The sequence below is a fragment of the Danio aesculapii genome, chromosome 3 (genome assembly GCF_903798145.1).
Source record: "Danio aesculapii chromosome 3, fDanAes4.1, whole genome shotgun sequence".
NCBI lineage: Eukaryota > Metazoa > Chordata > Actinopteri > Cypriniformes > Danionidae > Danio > Danio aesculapii.
In genome coordinates this window covers 8,337,604-8,359,258 of record NC_079437.1, presented here as the reverse complement: position 1 = coordinate 8,359,258, position 21,655 = coordinate 8,337,604, and the positions used below count along the sequence as shown (strand labels likewise).

At 37.0% G+C, this 21,655-nt stretch overlaps 1 protein-coding gene across 3 annotated transcripts; it reads right to left on the bottom strand.

Moving 5' to 3' along the window:
* Positions 1–632: 632 nt before the first annotated feature.
* wbp2nl (WBP2 N-terminal like) lies at positions 633–20,993 on the bottom strand. Of its 3 annotated transcripts, XM_056453080.1 has the most exons (9): positions 20,780–20,993; positions 4,355–4,463; positions 2,488–2,626; positions 2,219–2,311; positions 1,964–2,110; positions 1,797–1,877; positions 1,520–1,605; positions 1,297–1,362; positions 633–645 (listed from the first exon to the last, which is right to left on the bottom strand). In XM_056453080.1, exons 1-8 carry the CDS (start codon positions 20,836–20,838, stop codon positions 1,309–1,311), a joined length of 768 nt encoding a protein of 255 aa, XP_056309055.1. In that variant the 5' UTR covers positions 20,839–20,993; the 3' UTR covers positions 633–645; positions 1,297–1,308. The 3 variants fall into 3 exon arrangements, with proteins under 3 accessions (XP_056309055.1, XP_056309056.1, XP_056309054.1); XM_056453081.1 differs by lacking the exon at positions 633–645 and having other exon boundaries at positions 1,037–1,362; positions 1,520–1,602; XM_056453079.1 differs by lacking the exon at positions 633–645 and having other exon boundaries at positions 1,038–1,362; positions 20,780–20,992.
* Positions 20,994–21,655: the final 662 nt, after the last annotated feature.

The following is a 21,655-nucleotide window of genomic DNA, read 5'->3' as shown; positions in this document are numbered from 1 at the left end:
CATGTCCATCCCTTTATGAGCACAGTGTCTCCATCTTCTGATGGCTACTTCCAGCAGGATAACGCACCATGTCATAAAGCACCAATCATCTCAGACTGGTTTACTGAACATGACAATGAGTTCACTGTACTCAAATGGCCTCCACAGTCACCAGAGCTCAATCCAGGTCTGTCCTTTACAGTAATATTCTCTACAGGATGCGTTACAGTGGTATATCTGTGCAAATACATTAGTTTTCAGTAACTGATGAACTCCTCTAACAAAAACACTGAGGATCAATCCAATAGTGCTATTTATTATATAATGAACAGAGGAAATCAAGAGGATCTAAAGTCAGACCAGTGTAGTGGATGTCTAGCAGTAACTGGTTTAAATGAAATGTCAGATCTTTCTATTCCTAAAGATGCTGAGCGCTCACTGAAATGCACTCGAGTGTGTTGGTGATGGATGAGCGTGGAGAGCAGGGACCGGGCCGGTGAGTTGGTCCTCAGAGGTGTGCGGGTCCTTTAATCCCCCTGGCTGACCCGGTCAGACTCAATGAAGAGTTTAAGAGTCTTGAGAATCATGTTGTCAGAATAATCTAAATCTTGCTCCTGCTGACTGCAGTGTGGTCAGCAGCGTTACCCAGAGCTGGGTCAGCTGGAGACATCAGTGATGGAGGGTTCTCAGTGGAGCCACACTGCTGATACACTCTATAACCCTGCAGCGCTCACACTCAACACACTCAGTGCTGTCACTGTATGTTGATGGAGACCGCTCACTCATTTACACTCCAGATATTTAATTCTGAGAGACATTAAACCAGTATTTTAATGCTTTAACAGTCTTTAGTGATGGTTTCAGTCACTATAATAATAATAATCAGCTGATAAACACTGTGGCAGACGATTATTTACTATAATAAAGGTTTAGAGATGTGTTTGAGTATATATAAGTGATTATTCTGTTCACGTGTGTGTGTGTGTGTGTGTGTGTGTGTGTGTAGACAAGGGAACAGAACTACTGAGAATAGAAGAGATTTATTGGATAGAAACACACACGCACACACACACGCACACACACACACACACACACACCTGCTCTACTCTCATCTACTCCATCATCATCATCATTACTACTATATTATTATCAAAAGGAATTTACAGACCCATCACACGCGCACACACGCACACACACGCACACTCACTCACTCCACCTCTCACACACTGCAGGATTAAAACAGAGCAGAAGAGTTAGTTTAACTGGTTAGCTATTTAGCGTCTGCACTGGAGGTCAGGGGTCAGCTGGAGGTCAGGGGTCAGGAGCTCCTCAGTTGTTCTTCTTTCCTGGATTCTCCGGAGGGAAATATGGAGGCGGCAGATCCTGAACAGCGGAACACACACACACACACCCACACACACACACGCACTTACTTTAACACATCAACTGCTCAATACAGCACAATATTTCATGTCACTCAATGTTGATAAATATTGAGTGTGTGTGTGTGTGCGTGTGTGTGTGTGTGTGTGAGTCTCACCGAGGGCATGTAGACACTGTGAGGGTTGCTGGGATTGTAGAAGGCGCTGCTAGCCGCTTCCGCTGCTTTAGCATTAGCTGGAGCTACTGAACAGAAGAGGAGAGAGTTAGCGTTAGCTGCGGGAAACACGGCTCCTCACTTCTCTGACGCGCACACACATGTGGGCGGAGCTGTGGTGGATCTCACGAGTCACTCCAGTAACCACCAATCAGAGAAGAGCTGAGTCTGAAGAGGGCGGAGCTTATCAAATAAACAATAACAACTGATGGAGCCAAACCTGGAGCAGCGGCCCAATCCTGCGGGGGGCCGGGATATGGAGGAGGCGGAGCCATGTAGACGGGCGCGCTGGGATACACACCTGCACACACACACACTTACACATCAGCACATACACACACACACACACACACACAGTCAGAGAGTGAGAGAGTGAGTTTGCTGTACCTGCCGCAGGGGTGTATGGGTATTGGCTGTACGGGGCCTGAGGCATGCTGGGATATGGGTACGGCTGCGGCATTGCTGGACTGGCGTATCCGTTCATCCCTGCAGCCAATCCGAATGCTCCATTCTGAGCGGGAGGAGCCCGAGATGCTGAAAACACAGAGATGTCGTCACACACACACACACACACACGCACACACACACACACACACACACACACAAGCACAGGTGATGATGAAGGTGTGTGTGTGTGTGTACCGTTGGTGGCCAGTTTGAACAGGTGTTGTCCGAGCTCGATGGCTCCACCGCTGGGGAACGACAGCTTGAAACCAGCCTGACCCTCCCATCCACCTGCACGCACGCACATACGCACACGCACGCATGCACACACACACAGACAGACAGACAGACAGACAGACAAACAAAAAGAAAGAAAGAAAGTGGTAACACAGCAGAATAGTGTAGTTTAGTGTGTGTGTGTGTGTGTGTGTGTGTGTGTGTGTGCGTGTGTGTGTGTGTGTGTATACCTCCAGCCTCCGCCTTGATCAGGCCCTGGATGAAGTTAGCGGAGAACACCGGCTGCTCAATGCTGCAGTTCTTCATCAGGTAATACGGGAACATGAAGGAGCAGAACTTCTCCTTCATCACACTGCTGACAAACACCAGCTGCGCACGCACACACACACGCACGTATACACACACACACACACACACACACACACACACACACACACACGGCAACATACTGTGGTTAAACTGCGGTTAAGCTGGTTTGTGTTGGTTCTGGACTAGTTAAGCTGGTTTGTTTGGGTTCTGGACCAGTTAAGCTGGTTTGTTTGGGTTCTGGACTAGTTAAGCTGTGGTAAAACTGGTTTGTGTGGGTTCTGGAATAGTTAAGCTGTGGTTAAACTGGTTTGTTTGGGTTCTGGACTAGTTAAGCTGTGGTAAAACTGGTTTGTGTGGGTTCTGGACTAGTTAAGCTGTGGTAAAACTGGTTTGTGTGGGTTCTGGACTAGTTAAGCTGGTTTGTTTGGGTTCTGGACTAGTTAAGCTGTGGTAAAACTGGTTTGTGTGGGTTCTGGAATAGTTAAGCTGTGGTTAAACTGGTTTGTTTGGGTTCTGGACTAGTTAAGCTGTGGTAAAACTGGTTTGTGTGGGTTCTGGACTAGTTAAGCTGTGGTAAAACTGGTTTGTGTGGGTTCTGGACTAGTTAAGCTGGTTTGTTTGGGTTCTGGACTAGTTAAGCTGTGGTAAAACTGGTTTGTGTGGGTTCTGGACTAGTTAAGCTGTGGTTAAACTGGTTTGTTTGGGTTCTGGACTAGTTAAGCTGTGGTAAAACTGGTTTGTGTGGGTTCTGGACTAGTTAAGCTGTGGTTAAACTAGTTTGTGTGGGTTCTGGACTAGTTAAGCTGTGGTTAAACTGGTTTGTGTGGGTTCTGGACTAGTTAAGCTGTGGTTAAACTGGTTTGGGTGAGTTCTGGACTAGTTACGTTGTGGTTAAGCTGGTTTATTTGGGTTCTGGACTAGTTAAGCTGTGGTTAAGCTAGTTTGTTTGGGTTCTGGTCTAGTTAAGCTGTGGTAAACTGGTTTGTGTGGGTTCTGGACTAGTTTAGCTGTGGTTAAACTGGTTTGTGAGGGTTCTGGACTAGTTAAGCTGTGGTTAAGCTAGTTTGTTTGGGTTCTGGACTAGTTAAGCTTTGGTTAAGCTGGTTTATTTGGGTTCTGGACTAGTTAGGCTGTGGTTAAGCTAGTTTGTTTGGGTTCTGGACTAGTTAGGCTGTGGTTAAACAGGCTTGTGTTGGTTCTGGACTAGTTAAGCTGCGGTTAAACTGGTTTGGGTGAGTTCTGGACTAGTTAAGCTGTGGTTAAGCCAGTTTGTTTGGGTTCTGGACTAGTTACGCTGTGGTTAAGCTGGTTTATTTGGGTTCTGGACTAGTTAGGCTGTGGTTAAGCTAGTTTGCTTGGGTTCTGGACTAGTTAGGCTGTGGTTAAACAGGCTTGTGTTGGTTCTGGACTAGTTAAGCTGTGGTTAAACTGGTTTAGGTGAGTTCTGGACTAGTTAAGCTGTGATTAAATTGGTTTGGGTGGGTTCTTTCTGGACTTGTAATGCTGTGGTTAAGCTGGTTTATTTGGGTTCTGGACTAGTTAAGCTGTGGTTAAACTGGTTTGTGTGGGTTCTGGACTAGTTAAGCTGTGGTTAAGCTAGTTTGTTTGGGTTCTGGACTAGTTCAGCTGTGGTTAAACTGGTTTGGGAGAGTTCTAGACTAGTTAGGCTGTGGTTAAGCTGGTTTGTGTTGGTTCTGGACTAGTTAGGCTGTGATTAAATTGGTTTGGGTGGGTTCTTTCTGGACTTGTTAAGCTGTGGTTAAGCTGGTTTGTGTGGGTTCTGGTTACCCGGTACTGGGTGAGGTAGACGGAGCCCTTCTTGGTCCCCTTGAACAGCTCGTTCTTGGGTGTGACGTCGCTGAAGGAAAGCTCCACACTCTTACACTCTCGCAAGATGCTGAAAGACAGGATGAAGACAGGAAGTGACATGAGAATGGGACATTTGAGAACAACCAGACTTTCTCAACACATACACACACACACACACACACACACACACGATTACTACAGTTCCTGCAGTAATCACCCACACTGAGCAGGATCTGAGAACACTCTTATAACCAGATTAAACGGGCAGTTCACACAACAATTAGCATATATTTACCTCATTATTGATTCCAATCCTTTATGGGTTTCTGTTCAACACTAGAGGAGATGTTTTGAAGAATGCTGGAAACCTGTAACCACTGACTTCCATAGCAGAATAAACATACACTATGTAAATCAATGGTTTGAGGTCTCCAACATTTCTCAAAACATCTCCTTCAGTGTGAAACAGATGAAATGTTTGCAGTAAGAGTGAGTAAATGTTGACATTTCTCCATTTGTGTGTGTGTGAACTGCCCCTTCAACACAACAGTACAGACGGAACACTCATCAACAGATAGAGCTAAACACAACTAGGACAACAACTGAACACACAACACGAACAGCGCCATCTGTGTGTGTGTGATACATGTTGTGTGTATTGTGATAGTGTGTGTTAGTGTGTAGTGTCAGGTGTCAGCTCTGTCTCGTGTGTTATATCATGTGTTACGTGTGTGTGTTTGCTATATGACGTGTCGTGTGTGTCTTATGTTGACTGTGTGTGTGTGTGTGTGTGTGTGTGTTCTAGTTAGCGGTTATGGCGAGTGGATAGTGCCACTTCTCAGCCTCACATGGAGTATGGCGTCCGGAATGGGTCAATAACCTGACGCTGCAACGTGCACTCGTCTCACCGAACGTCTCACTGAACGTCTCACTGACGTCTTAAAAAAATATTTTTTTTGCTATTAAATCCATGCAATTTAAGACGCAGACGTGACGTTGACGTCACGTTGACGTCATGTAGACGTCACGTAAATCACGTGTGGCAGTGAAGTGTCAAGCCAGACGTTACGCGTGATTCACGTGTAGCAGTGAAGTTATTTATTTATTTTTTCGCTAACACGTATCATAACACGCTGCTCACACGGCTCAGTGCAGTGTGTGAGCCAGTGCACAATTTTCTTGCCCTTCATACATTCCTCTCAATGGACGTGACATCAGCGTCTGACTTGTTACATGACGTCTGCGTCTACCTTTTTTTTTTTTAAATATATATTTTTGAGCAGTTTTTAGTGCGGCTGTTAGCTTTTTGCCGGCTAACTTATACAATATACAATAATGTTCTGCAAATTAAACATAAATATATTAATATATAATGATATTTGTTTTCAAGATAGCATAAAAACGTATAAAAATGTATAAGATAAATAACAAATGTCTCCGGAAGTAAAGTTTAGGTTGTTTATTAGTATAATCATGTCATTTAGTTTTATAAAATCCTTTTTAAATTCGTTTTACATTTGAGTCTTATTGTGTTTTATTTTTTTACATGTTTAATGTAGCCTACAGCATATCAGTGATGACCAACTCATCGATCGCAATCGCCTGTTAGATCTGATACTTTTGCTGTAAAAATATTAGAAAAATAGAAAATTACGTTAACCATTATTGTGTTATTTTTAAAGCACCTGTCTTCATTTTACATTTAAAACGGAATAGGATTCTTTGAAGAAAAAAACTACTTATTTTATTCTTTTTTTCTTTCTTTTTAGAAAGAAAATTAATATTTTATTCAGCAATAATGTTATGTTGATAGTATTTATTTTTTTGATAATAATTTGCCCGGATTCAAATCAATTAATCAATCCTGTAAAAATATCATTGAAAAACTTATTTAATAGCACAACGTTAATCCATTGAATTATCAGGCGACATAAAAATGTTAAAAATTAAACTTTGCATCACATAAATAAACAAAGCATATTAAACTAGAAAATAATTATTTTAAATTGTAATAATATTTTCTATTAACCAAACCCCGACCATTTAATAAAAAATAAATAACCAAAACAGTGTATAATCCTAAAACGTTAGCCTACTGTTATTTGAAATATATATATATATATATTATTTATTTTTGTGTGTGTGTTTGTGTGAAAATGTGCTTTAAATGTTAAAGTAAAATCGCCAGTAGGTGGCAGAATGTCACTATATATGCTAAAAATATGTTTACTACAAATTACTTTAGAGGGATTTTTTTCAGTTTTCCTCAAAATGGTTGATGTGGGCATTGTAGCACTTTAAATACATGTAATGCCTGTTTCATTCATACTTGAGCAGAAATTATATATGCCTCACAAAGAAGATGAACAGTCCAGGAAATCCCTAATATGGATGAAGGCATCAGCTATTGCTGTAGTTGAATAAAAATAAGATCTGAATAAACATGACAAAACTTTGATCATTTACACGACTGCGACAATGAATGTTTTATACAGAATTATTATCCCCCTTTGAATTTTCTTTTCTTTTTTAAATATTTCCCAAATGATGTTTAACAGAGCAAGGAAATTTCCACAGTATGTCTGATAATATTTTTTCTTCTGGAGAAAGTCTCATTTGTTTTATTTCAGCTAGAATAAAAGCAATTTTGCATTAAAAAAAAAAACATTTTTAAGTCAAAATGCTAATAATTCTGAGTTCAACTATATGTGTTCTTACAGCCATTTTAGGTATTTTAATAAGAAAGTCGATTTATAATCCCCTGCTAACTGACATAGCATGTTACAGTAGAATGTAGCTATAAAAATAATAATCTAGATCCATTAATTCACTGTGATTTAATTACAGAAACAGAAGTGACTGGCCATATCATATCTCGATAACTATGCCTAGATATCTACTTCATATCTAGAAAGCTAGTACAATTTAGATTTTACTGACTAATTCGCATGTATTTACATTGGTATGATCGATTAGTTATTTTATTTTAACAAAACTACACACATTTTATACTGTGGAAACAAATATTAAGCTTCATCAGTAGTTAGAACTATTCACTTTCGCAAAAGAGAAAAAATATTATTACCTCATCAACTTTAGCTCCTTAAAACAATGAATAAATGAAGTGCAGTAGCGGAGTTTTTTAAAACCATGTGACAACAGTGCCACTCCCACCTGCCGGTAGAAACAGGTACTGCTGAACAGCTGACGATTTAATTACCCGACACAAACGCGGAATGTTTGTGATGTATGTGGTAATTTTCAGTAACGTTACCTAGATAAAATAAATGTGATACAACATATTTAAGTGCAACACATTCCAAAAGATCAGGGGCCTTTGTCAGTACATCAGGGGCTGATTTTCTGCTTTTCCTGCAGGTGCTAAACACACTTAATATGTGATGATATGGGAGAATTAAGAGAAACCTTGACTCTAAAATGTCGATTCCCTTCCATGTTTTCTGTACCTGTTAATACAAAGTTTGTATGTACCTGCAAAAACATTTAGGCTATAAAAGTACAAAATAATAATAATAATAATAATAATAATAATAATAATAATAATAATAATAATAATAATAATAATAAAGTGAGCATGCTCTTGACTTTTGAGGTGTAATTTTTTTTGTATAATTATGTCAGAACACCTGTCAGTCAAAACTTGACAAACTGTACAACTACATAAAATTATAACTGTACGAATATTGTTTATGTTATTTAAATTGACATTTAATTATGGCACACCAAAATGTTTATATCATTTGTATAAATATTTATAAATATATACCAGTTGAAATAAAAAGCTGTGAATAAAAATGGTAAAAATAACTCAATTGCAAATTAAACATAAGTGAGGATTTAAGTGAAAACAATAATAGAGAACTAATAGGTAAAATAAAGCTGGAATAAGCAGCGGAACAGTAAAGTGGCAGACGACACGCAGACGTCACGTTCAGGCAGCGGAACATTAAAGTGGCAGACGCAGACGTCACTTTCGGCAGACGCAGACGTCACGTTCGGCAGACGCTGACGTCACGTTCGGCAGACGCTGACGTCACGTTCAGTGAGACGAGTGCACGTTGCAGCGTCAGGTTATTGACCCATTCCGGACGCCATAATGGAGAAGGAGAAGGAGCAGTCGACCCTAACGTCGCCGCCTCAACGTGTCGAATTTTGAATAGGAGTGAATGGGAGGGCAGACGTCAAGGTAGCGGCGACGACACGGCGACGTCATATAAAAACCATTTTAGGCGGCGACGTAGCGGCGACGCACTTAAGAAAATTGCAAAAAAAAATTGACGTGTATGATACGTCTTAACTAAGTACGCCGCCTCACATATGGAAGGCCATTGGGGCCAAAACGTCTGCAACAAACGCGTTTACACGTTATTACGTGTTAACACGTAATTTTCGCGTTAACACGCAATTACGCGTTAACACGTAGGTACGTGTTAACACGCGATTTACGTGTTAACACGCAATTTACGTGTTAACACGTTTTTTTTTTAACTAGTGTCATTTTTAAAGCACTATCCTTTAATAATTTCTCCAACCTGCTCATTTTAAAATGTATAATGTCATTTCACTTAAATCACAATAAATGATTTGGAGTCAATGAACTGTAGTAGATATTTTGTATAATGAAAGGCCAAACATCTTCTGCAATGATATGTTTGATGGCCGGGGACATTATAATTCTTGTCATTCAGCTGCTGAGATTTCTTTGAAAATGTGTCCAGAGAAATCAGTATGAGCTTTATTTGACAAGTGTGGGCAAACACACAAGAAATGTTTTGGGTGTTTTTTTTCCAGGAGCACAGGATACATACAAATCAACACAAGGACACAGAATGACATAAGTGGATATAAAATAAACAATAAAACATTTTGGTTACAAAAATCTTAAAGAGTAAGGGTTGTGTATATGTATGACCATAAAAATAAACAGGTAACAACTGATCTAATAATTAAGATCTATAGAGATAAAGATGTGTAGAGATCTGAAGGTTGGTCAGGTGCACAGCAATAATCCTCTCCGCTGTCCTGTCAGTCCGCTGCAGTCTTCTTATTTCTGATTTGGTGGCTGATCCGAACCAGACAGTAATTGAAGTTTTGTCAGATGAAGTGGTGGCAGATTGTGCATTCTCATACTATATGTAACAGGTCATTAATTACTAAACACATGGATGATTTAAAGCAGAGTAGCCTATCTTGGTGAGGTTTATGTCTGCAAATAATGCACATATTGTAGAACAAACATTTTATAAAATTACTGTATTTCTTAATAATTTTGTGTTATACATTCATGCTTGTAATATATATTTATTGTTTGCAGAACTTTGCACTATGTACTTTTTGTTACTCTACTGGAAGCTCCAATCACCAAGACAAAATATTCTTGTGTGTAAACAAATGAGGTAAGAAAAACCCAAATTATGATTAACTGGATCAAAATTACAAGATAAAAAGCAGAAATTATGATTTAATAACTCAAAATTATGACTGAATAAATCTGTAGAAATTACATTACAACAATAGGTGGCCACAAAGCACCATCTAAATGTAGAACTTAATTCTCCAAGGATGATTTTATAAAAAGTTTTTTTTTTTTATTATTATAGTTATTGAATCTTTAACTGAGAATTGTGTGAAAATATACATTTATTTTACATCAAATATAATACATTGTTTAATAACATGTACATATTTGTAATAGTTATATAAATAGGCTAAGGGGCAATTTTTTCGATATTCATTTTCTTTTCAGCTTAGTCCCTTTAGTAATTTGGGTTTACCACAGGTGAATGAATCGCCAACTCATTCAGAACGTTTTACACAACGGATGCCCTTTCAGCTGAAGCCCAGCACTTCACACACACTCACTACAGACAATTTAGCTTACCCAATTTACCTATACAGCATGTCTTTGCACCCGGAGGAAACCCACGCAAGCAGGAGGAGCAGGGATGGGAAAAAATACATTGAAATTCATTCATTTTCTTTTCGGCTTAGTCCCTTTATTAACCAGGGGTCACCACAGAAGGATGAACTGCCAACTTATCCAGCATATGTTTTACGCAGCGGATGCCCTTCCAGCTGCAACCCATCACTAGGAAACACCCATACTATGAACAATTTAGCCTACCTAATTCACCTGTTCTGCATGTCTTTGGACTTGTGGGAGAAACCGGAGCAGCCAGAGAAAACCCACACGAACGAGGAGAGAACATGCAAACTCCACACAGAAATACCAACTGACCCAGCCAAGGCTCGAACCAGCAACCTACTTGGTGTGAGGCAACAGTATACTGCGCCACCGCATCACATTGAAATGCATTTTATAATACTAACTACATCCATTTTCCATGTATCGAAATAAACTTCAAAATACAGCAGCCACAAATATATCTAAATAAAACACTTTTACAAGAGAGCATTGTAAAATAGTCGGTCAATCCCTTCATCATTAAACTGACTAAGTTAAGTAAACAATGTTTGACAGCAACAGCGTTTGAGCAAGTTTAATTCAGCTTGTCAACTTATTCACCTCTACATGAGGAGGTATTCATAAACTAGTTTCTTTCAAGTCTAAATTTCATACAGAAGGTCCGGTCTTGAAGAGGTTCGCTGTAAATCACAAAAAAAAAAAAAAAAAAAAAAAAAATAGATAGATAAAGAGTTAGACTATATTGCTTCATTGTGTTTTCATCCATCGAGTGGCCAGTAAAATGGACAATCTTTTAACGGTCTTAAATTTTAAAAGTTATATGAAGAGGTTACATGTTTTTATTAATAAATCTTTTCAAATTAAATCTTCTATACTGAAATGTAAAAACATTTTCTGAAAACTACTAAAATATTCAGTTTTAATAATTTCCATAAATCATGTTTTCAAGTGTACTCTTCAAAGGTTTATATATATTTTTTAAATCAAGGAGCTCGTTTGACAAAAATATGTAACAGACTAAAATTTGGTAGAAATATTGAATTAGAATTAAAGAAATGTGAAGAACACACTTCAATCCTCAGCCCCAGAGTGAAGAGTCAGCACAGGGTTAAGGAGAGAGAAAAATATAAATATTTCAATAAAATAAATTTTATTATTTTTATTTATAAGATCTTTATTAGAAATATAGGAAATTTAATAGAAAGTAGTTGTCAAGCTGAGGGAGTATAGCCTAACCACAAAGAGAGCTAAATTTAGAGGACTAGCTTACCTAATGCAAAAAAAAAAAAAAAAAAAAAAAAAAAACACACAAACTTCCCTGAGCTTCCCCTCTCAAACAAACAGGTGAAAGGATATACAAAATAAAAGGCACTCACCCTTTAGTCACACTTGGAAGTAAATCTCAAATTAAGTACACAAAATAGTAAATAGTAATGGACATGCAGGAACAATAATATTAATTTGGCTTTAAGGCTTAATCCAACTACCACAACCACTAGTGACCACTATCACAAATACCAACTCACTATAGCTTCAGAAGGCAGTATTTATAGCCAAACCACTCTGACTCAGGCAGGTTCATAATGATTAGCAGCTGGAAGCTAATTAACCTGAGAGCTGGGGAGAGCACAAGGGTAAAATTTTTGGAAAAGGTCAAAGGTGGAAAATCAGGGTGGAGCACAACACAATATTCAAGGCTTACACATAAAATTATGTTTTGGCTGTAACAAATACAAAACATAAAACATGACAACCATAAAAATGGACTCATCCTGTTGTATAGACTGGAGTAGTATTAAATATTTGTGCATTATATATACTGTTTTATGCCACTTTGACATCTTTAGACAGAATTGTAATATTTCTATCTATATATATATATATATATATATATATATATATATATATATATATATATATATATATATATATGTGTGTGTGTGTGTGTGTGCGTGTGTGTGTGTGTGTGTGATTAATTGGTATATTTGTATGTCCTGATATTTATTTGAAAGTATATGTTTTATACTATATAATAGAAATTTTAAACATTTTAAATCTCATTTTCAGTTAAAGATTCAATTTACTATAAAGATTTCATTAGATTAATTATTCACCTCCACCTTGGACCTCCAATTTTGATTTTTATCCAATAATTTAGACTTTTCTAAATCATAATCTCTATCTCTAAAGCATGATTTTGCCGTATCTGGCAGAAACTAGCTTCGATATATAACTGAACCAGACATTAAACAGCAGCAATACTTGCTGCTTTCGGTTTGTATTTCTTAACGCACTTCCGCGTGCGTTACTCTCCCGTCATGATCTTGGTTGATGAGGTAAGGTCACCGTAAGCGCATCGTAGTGCTTCGGTCACTTCATCATGAAAGTAAAACGTAGCTGTGGTGTCCCGATGACTGTGTCTGTCGTAACTGCTCGTAATCCTTCTCCTAAATATTAATGTGGTGATGCGCGCAATCGTTTTGTTACACAATGGCTACGTCGAGCCTATGTCATCTGGTCCACTTCCTTTAAAAGGAGCTCAACATATTTGGCAGCGAGGAATAAGGCAGAGATTGCGCTGAGACAGTTTCTTATTTCAATTTCCGATAGCCTGCTTCTTTACCAGTCATCTAACTGTAAAATAGCGTTGGGCTGTATTCATACGAGGATAAAAAATTACGAGAGAGAGAGAGAGAGAGAGAGACTAGCGAAAATAATTTAAATGAAATAGTCTACATTAACAAACCGTATGCCTTTTCGGGGGGTTGCTGAATAAACTTGGTGACCGTCCTTTTTAGTACGAGCTCTGTTAAACCGTCATGAAATGCACATACTGTTCTCTCATTATTTCTTTTTAGCTCTGAAAATCGGATTTCTTGTCAAAATAAAAGTCCCCATAAACAACAGAAGTAAAGTGATCCTTAAACATAAAGAAATGTAAGATAACTCTTATTAACGCCGATTACAGTGTTAATTAACACATTAGTGGTAACAAGAACAAACAATGAGCAAATGTAACATTAGATAATGCTGGAGTTTACACTACAATAAATTACACTCACAAATGCTTTGTTAATGGTAATAGTAAATCATATTAATAAATGGTTAACAAGCATGAAAAACATGCAGGTTGAAGCTGAGAATTCCAATACTCTAAAACCTGAATGTTATTCATGCTTGTTCACTACACAAAGACATTTATTTCAGACAGATTCCTCTGGCATCCAAAGTTCCTCCTGATGGCTGTGGCTCTTCTTCATTTGGTGATTTACCCTGGATATCGTGGCTCTTGATCATCTCAAACAAACACGTTCTGTCTTGGTCACAGATACGCCAGCGAGATGCACACCAACAGTTTATCCTCTTTTTAATTCTGATATGTCACTCATTATGTTGTGTGCATTGCGACATTTTAAGAAAAACTCTGTTACTAAACCTTCACAGTCTGCTCTTACTGCTGGAATCCGCAATCAATGAAGATTGGTCACCAAGGAGATATGAGTCCTCTCGCGCGCTCACTCGGCCTCTCTCCTTTCGCTTGAATTACAGTTAGCTTAGTCCATAAACAATCATTTTATAAAATACATAATTTATCCAGGCCTAAACCGAATATGCAATATTATCCTTGCATAATTATCAAAGCGGAATAAGCTAGGGCTCATTTTATATATAAACTATACCTATACATTTTAACAAAATTTTAAGTAATAGAACATTATACGTAAAAAAGAAATTTTATACAGTAGGGTTGTAGGAAAAAAACATTTTTTTTCCCCCAAGCAGCATTTTTCATTCTGCAGGCTGTTCGCTCTGGCATACGGTCAAATATTTGTAACCTAGCCTATAATAAATAAAAAGCAGAGTTATTCTGCAATTAGGTGCTCTATCAGGCACACTCTTAAGAGTATCTTGTAGTGTGCTGTGCCGCAGTTTTCATATCTTCTAGTGTGCGCACGTTTAAGATTTGAGATAATGAAATCGCAGAAGATTCGCCTCGTGTGCGCTGCAACCAGATTTTATTATCGGTTAGGATTTTAAAACTCCTGCAGCAAGTGAGGAGAAAATGAAACCACATCAGAATGAGGAAAAATCAGATGTGCATGACATAATCTTTAAAATAATGAGAAATTAAAAATGTAGCAGACATATGACAGGGGTTTGAGACACAACAATTACAGTGGAGCACTAATCAAACCCTTATTTTCCACACAACAAAAGAAATCATCCATTCATAGGCAGGAGCAAAAACATACACTTGTATTTTTCTTGGAAAATTATCTTTTTGAAACATTTGATTTGATATAATTTTTTATCTTAATTTTAATGTGTGTTTTTTTCTTTCTCCGTTATCTACACAATAAACAAGAGGGAATACCATCTGAAGTGCACAAGTCCGCTATATGCTTCAGCGCCAAAACACCATTTTTTAAATTTTATGTGCAATATTTACTGTTTTAGAGGAGCCTGATTTATACTGTTTTGATTATTAATGACATTATCATTCATTGCGCAGGTCTCTTTGAATGAGCCAGGCTTTACAAGCTATTTGCAGCACTGACCTTGTTCTCAGATTACTTCGGAAGAACGAACTTGGTTGGATGATAGAACTCAGAAACTCATTGTGAGAACGGAGATGCTCTGTGCATGCCTGGCCGCAATGCGTGATTTATTTTTTTAATTTGAGAGTCTACATGCTGAATTGTGCCAGTCTGTCAAGATAAAATTGCTAACAACGTCTTAATATTTTAAAAAAGGTATTAAAGTTTGCATAATAATTGATCGACATATATACACACACACACATTTTATATATATATGTGCACAGTGGGGTGGCCCGGTGCCTAGAGCCACTGCCCGTTTGCCTTCATTGGCTGAGGTGCCCCTCTTGCTCAATCGAGAATATATATATATATATATATATACTATAAAACTTATTATGACTATATATATATAAGATAATGTGGGAAATATTATTTTAAATTAACATTTTGCATTGACTTCAACTGCATGTGTTACCCACTACAATGCAAAGGTACTTGTCAAGTAAATTACCATGGAACATTAGTTTAAGTTTAGGTTATTTCATTAGCTTGTTTAAGAAAACTGCATGCTTGAAAAAATGACATTTTCAGTTAAAGATTTAATAACTCTCTAAAAAACTTTGTTTTATTAGATTAATCATCTTTAGAGAATTAAGTTCTACATTTAGATGGTTGTTTTTCGCCACCTATTGTCATAATGTAATTTCTACAGATTTATTCAGTCATAATTTTGAGTTATTAAATCATTATTTCGACTTTTTATCTTGTAATTTTGATTCAGTTAATCATAATTTAGTTTTTTTTCTTAAAAGGCAGAAAGGAGCTTAGTTATTACATAGTTTTATGGAAACTTGTCAATTATTTATTGTCAGTTGTTTGCACACAAGAATATTTTGTCTTGGTGATTGGATCTTCCAGTACAGAGACAAAAGTACATAGTCCAAAGTTCTGTAAACAATTAACATATATTACAAGCATAAATGTATAACACACAATTATAAATTATAAAATGTTTGTTCTACAATATGTGCATTATTTGCAGACATAAACCTCACCAAGATAGGCTACTCTGCATTAAATCATTTATGTGTTTAGTAATTAATGACCTGTTACATATAGTATGAGAATGCACAATCTGCCACCACTTCATCTGACAAAACTTCAATTACTGTCTGGTTCGGATCAGCCACCAAATCAGAAATAAGAAGACTGCAGCGGACTGACAGGACAGCGGAGAGGATTATTGCTGTGCACCTGACCAACCTTCAGATCTCTACACATCTTTATCTCTATAGATCTTAATTATTAGATCAGTTGTTACCTGTTTATTTTTTATGGTCATACATATACACAACCCTTACTCTTTAAGATTTTTGTAACCAAAATGTTTTATTGTTTATTTTATATCCACTTATGTCATTCTGTGTCCTTGTGTTGATTTGTATGTATCCTGTGCTCCTGGAAAAAAAACACCCAAAACATTTCTTGTGTGTTTGCCCACACTTGTCAAATAAAGCTCATACTGATTTCTCTGGACACATTTTCAAAGAAATCTCAGCAGCTGAATGACAAGAATTATAATGTCCCCGGCCATCAAACATATCATTGCAGAAGATGTTTGGCCTTTCATTATACAAAATATCTACTACAGTTCATTGACTCCAAATCATTTATTGTGATTTAAGTGAAATGACATTATACATTTTAAAATGAGCAGGTTGGAGAAATTATTAAATGATTGTGCTTTAAAAATGACACTAGTTTAAAAAAAACGTGTTAACACGTAAATCACGTGTTAACACGTACCTACGTGTTAACGCGTAATTGCGTGTTAACGCGTAAATTACGTGTTAACACGTAATAACGTGTAAACGCGTTTGTTGCAGACGTTTTGGCCCCAATGGCCTTCCATACCTCACATGACGTTTCCTAAGCATGACGTCTCCTAAGCACGCCGCCTCACACGACGTGTCCTAAGCACGACGTCTCCTAAGTACACCGCCTCACACGACGTCTCCTAAGCACGCCGCCTCACATCGCGTGTCCAAATAAAGCTTTACTTTACCAAATAAAGCATTACTTAATGCCTGAAAACAATATCTATGTTCATATCATAGTTTATTAATCCAAAAAGTTGTGATTGATTATAAAAAACAGCCAACTTCTCTTTAATGGCTGGTTTGTAAACAATGCAATACATCATTTAGTGTTAAAAAATTAAATCATTAACAAAGTATGAAATTATTAAGCATATTATACATGTGTTTTTACGTTATACGGTATTTGTAGTTTAAACTGCTTATAATGTCTATTCATGTAAAGTTAATGCTTAAATGATAAACTCTATTTGCTGATGCTTAATAGCTAATTAGTGTGTAGTTATTATTATAAAGTGTTACCAAATTAGTAGCCTATTAAATTGCAGGAATATTTTATAACACATGATAATGAAGAAACATAACATAATAGGGCCAGTTAAGCCAGGCTTATGGTTTAGCTGCATTGGATATATGTGAAGGTCAATTTCATGTTCTTAACCACCTGAGATTGCTGTATACATAAATTATACACGAGCAAATTATGTCTTGAAATGGCTTATTATGTGTCAACAAATGAGTGTCTACACTCATTAAAGGATCATTTTCTAGTCTACTTTAAGGCTTTGTTATGCAGCTTTCAAGGCAAGACAAGTTTATTTTAATAATACAACTTTAAAAATAGTCATTTAAAGTGCTTTACATAAACAAGAGTAGCCTAAAAGAAGAAAGTAAAAAACATAAAAACAACAAAAATATATAAATTATTAAAAACAGATTAAATTGTGTTCCATTTGAATGTATCACTTTCAGAATGATACAGAAATCTGCATTTTGACCATGAGAATTCAAAGTAAAAAAGGCAAAATAATTTTTTTGGGTGTTGTAATATTACAATGCATTGTTGTTAATTGGTGTATATCAAGATGTAGGCTAATTTCAATATAAACAGTAATCAACAATTTATTACTTCATGTGGGCAGCTTCAACTAATATGTTATTCTATTGTTTAGTCTTATAATTTATGGTTTAAATATAAAATGCAATATACAATTTGTAGAATATTTTAAAATATATTTAAAATGACAGGTATTTTGATAATATCATGTGTATTATTATGTGAATTATTGTTTTTGTTGTAATTATTATGCAGTTGTAATTATTATGCAGTATGACTAATTTCTACACTTTTGTATTATCAAAACTCGCATCAAGTCAAGTATTAGACAAGTGATGTTGTCCTCCCTAGCTTAGTGTATTTAAATGAAAAAGAGGAGGACCTCCAGGAGTACAATGTATGTGTCTAAAAACACATCTGTAAGAAATTGTATGTTTATACAATCTCACTTGGGTATGCCTGATATAGCATAGACTTAAAACTTTGTTGTGCTGCTTTTGGCTTCCGCATCACAACTTCATCCATTGGTTCAGGACGAATTACTTGGATGACATTTTTGTTACAGACACAGGTAAGTTTTTATATTCAGCCAATACGTCATTAATACCCAAATTAAATAAATACTTTTAGCTAATGCCAAGACTGTCGTCTAAAAAATAAAAAATAAACTATTTCCATGAAAAAGATACATTTTGATGAAATATTCAAACTTTATTACAGTGACACCTACACTACAGTAAACTCATATCTTTTTATTCTTTTCAAATCATGTGTAGTGAAATGATTATATAAAATATGCACTAAGAATCTTGCTTTGTTTAGATATCTTAACATTGTACTTGGTCTGTGCCATGTGTGATGGCACTGGTGCATAATGGTGGCCCCGTCTTTACTCATGGTGCTTTAGTTCAATTCCGTTGTGAAAAAGTATTGTTGATGGTTCATGATTAAGCTTGCTTTCATAAACAATATACTTAATGCAAGTAATCTAAATGCTTTATAGGAATACATTTGATTTTTTCGAGTTATTTTACCTCTTATGTTTGGTTTATTTGTTTACAGGGTCAGTGTACATTAATAAACATTACTGTAAAATGTGGCAGAATTAGCCAAGAATATGTGACATATTTTTGTATTGCTTCAGAATCCCAACTTGTACAGTAAAGATTTGAATGAGTGTCTGGGTGAATTTAACTAATATGGTTACAGTTCTGACAGACTCTACAGGGATTCAGATACACCGGAATCACAGATCAAATTAAAACCTTATGTACAACAGTAATTTTACAGCACATCCTACTTTCGGACATCACGTTAAAAAAGACTGTTTACCGGTAGTCTTCTTCCCCGGGCTGTCGCCAGGAAGATGTAGACACTAGTCGCAGACAGATTTATGCGGCCAAATGAAACTTTTTACAAAGCATAGCTATACGACCACAGAAAATGCATAGATAGTACAACAATTTCTTAGAAAATGTGTATTCGTTAAATCCAGAGTAGATTCAGTTGTCTAAAATCATATGAAATTTGACTAAAACTAGACAAAAGTAGCCTAAAACGATTCAGATGACTAAATATGTCAGAAGTAATGTTTTGTCTTCTATAAGGCTAAACTAAATCAAAATATAAAATAACATAGTCAAAATATAACACATCCTGTGCTGAAAACGCACATTGATTAGTTAACAAGTATAATACAGTATTATTTATCATTTATGCATTATAATACTATGAACTAGGGCTGCAGCTCAGAAACAGTTATATTTACCATAATTTAAGATTTTTCATTCATTTAAAGTTTTTATGTATAGTGCTTTTCACAATAATTTACATCACATAAACATATAGCCTAGTGCTTCTAAAAATGCTGCCTGTGTATGATACAACCATGTGTGTGTGTATATATAGCCTGTGTGTGTATCTTGTCCACAAAGTCTGTTTTTTAGGCATCACCTCTCAGGTCCTCGGTTGGCATTATCCCGGCTTGGATCAAGTGGCACTTCGCGATCTCTACAGGCCTTCTGGGTATCTCATGGAGGAATAGCTGTTAATTTTTTTGTTTGATCAGGAGATATGTCAATGTGACATGTATCCCTTATACAATTAACTCATGTGATGCATTATATGCTTTACTGATAAATAAGTCCTTATAATCTAGTGTCCAACGTGAATCTTTTCATGTGGAAATGTGAATTGATTTACAAAAAATAATCAGAGCATTTCTCAGCAACAAATTTGAGCATTTTATGGTTTTGGGTTTATTTTTTTAGTTAGTCTGTGGACGAAACGTGCCATATAACAGCTTTTACACAATACATTATACAGTTGGCCTATATATTTTTTTAAATATGCAAAAGGCTATACCCCCTATTGAACTTCTTTTAAGGGCCAAGTATTTTCGCACATTTCACGGTCAGAATGACTCAAGAAATCAACATAAACATAACATAAAGGAATTATACATCTCAGAACAATATAATGATAACTTGTTCGAGCTAAACTTAAAACCACGTTTATAGTGATGGTGAATTATATGAAATAATAAATATAAATTGGTAGTAAAACAACAACCCAAGGTTACTTTATTATTTGGCGTCACATGACACTAATGTCGGGAAATGCTTATTACACGTTTGTTGAGGCGACGTCAGTGTCAGACGTGTTTGAGGCGGTGTGCTTATCACACGTTTGATGGGGCGACGTCAGTCTCAGATGTGTATGAGGCGACGTGCTTATCACACGACTGCTGAGGCGACGTAACCCTCTCAGACGTAAAAGTACACGACTGTCTCCTTCGTTCGGTTATCCGTGGCACTATCCACTCGCCATAAGCGGTTAGCTCTCTGGTGTGTGTGTGTGTTCTAGTTAGCGGTTAGCTCTCTGTTGTGTGTGTGTGTTGTGTGTGTGTGTGTGTGTTGTAGTTAGCGGTTAGCTCTCTGTTGTGTGTGTGTGTGTGTGTGTGTGTGTGTGTTGTTGTTGTACCTCTCTCCGGCCTGGATCAGCACTCCGCCGTTCGGGTGGTGGTTTCGGTTGAGCGTCATGTCTGTCCGCTGGTGACTCTGGATTAAAGCGGATGTTGATGATCCTCTGATTAATGATGGAGTGTTAGTGAAGTCCGACACTGACAGTAAACACACAGACCACCGAGACCAACAGTTGCGCACTTTATTTCCGGCACCACGTGACTCGGGGTTTTTGCTCACCCCGCCCCGAGACACGCAGGTCACGTGTCCTGCGCCGCTACGTCACACACAATCTTGTTGTTGATCTTATATCGTCTATAAAGCAATATTTCCTCTTTAAAGCACTCTCGGGAGCCACTGGATTACTGACAGATGGAGTGTTATGTGCTCCTCTCTCTGTTAGGAATCTGTAGTTGCGTCTCCATAGATATTTACACGAGATGTCGCCTGCGCTGTTGTAGTCTACAGGAAGGAATGCGTCAATAGAGCCGCCATCTTAGTACAGGGTAGCGCTCCTTTGAAATGAATGCAGGACCAAGCTGCAGAGGACTGGCCATCCAGAGCTAGAGATACACACACATATATCTATGATCGGGAGTTTCCCGCTGGTCAGTATGCTAATATATATAAGTATATATTTAAGTACATATGTATGAGATTAGAGTTCAGCGCTCTTCTGTTTTGTGATTGCTCTAAAAGGTTTACAGATAATCTGAAGTCCTTCACAAAATGGGTGAGGTCTGCTTTACATTGAGCCCCTTCTCTTATGTATATTGGGTGTTTCCTAATACAAATTGGGTCACGCTTTATTTTAGCGGTCCGTTTGTTGAATTTAGCCACATTGCATCTACATGCCAACTAACTCTCATTAGACTATATGTAGACTGTTAAGGGT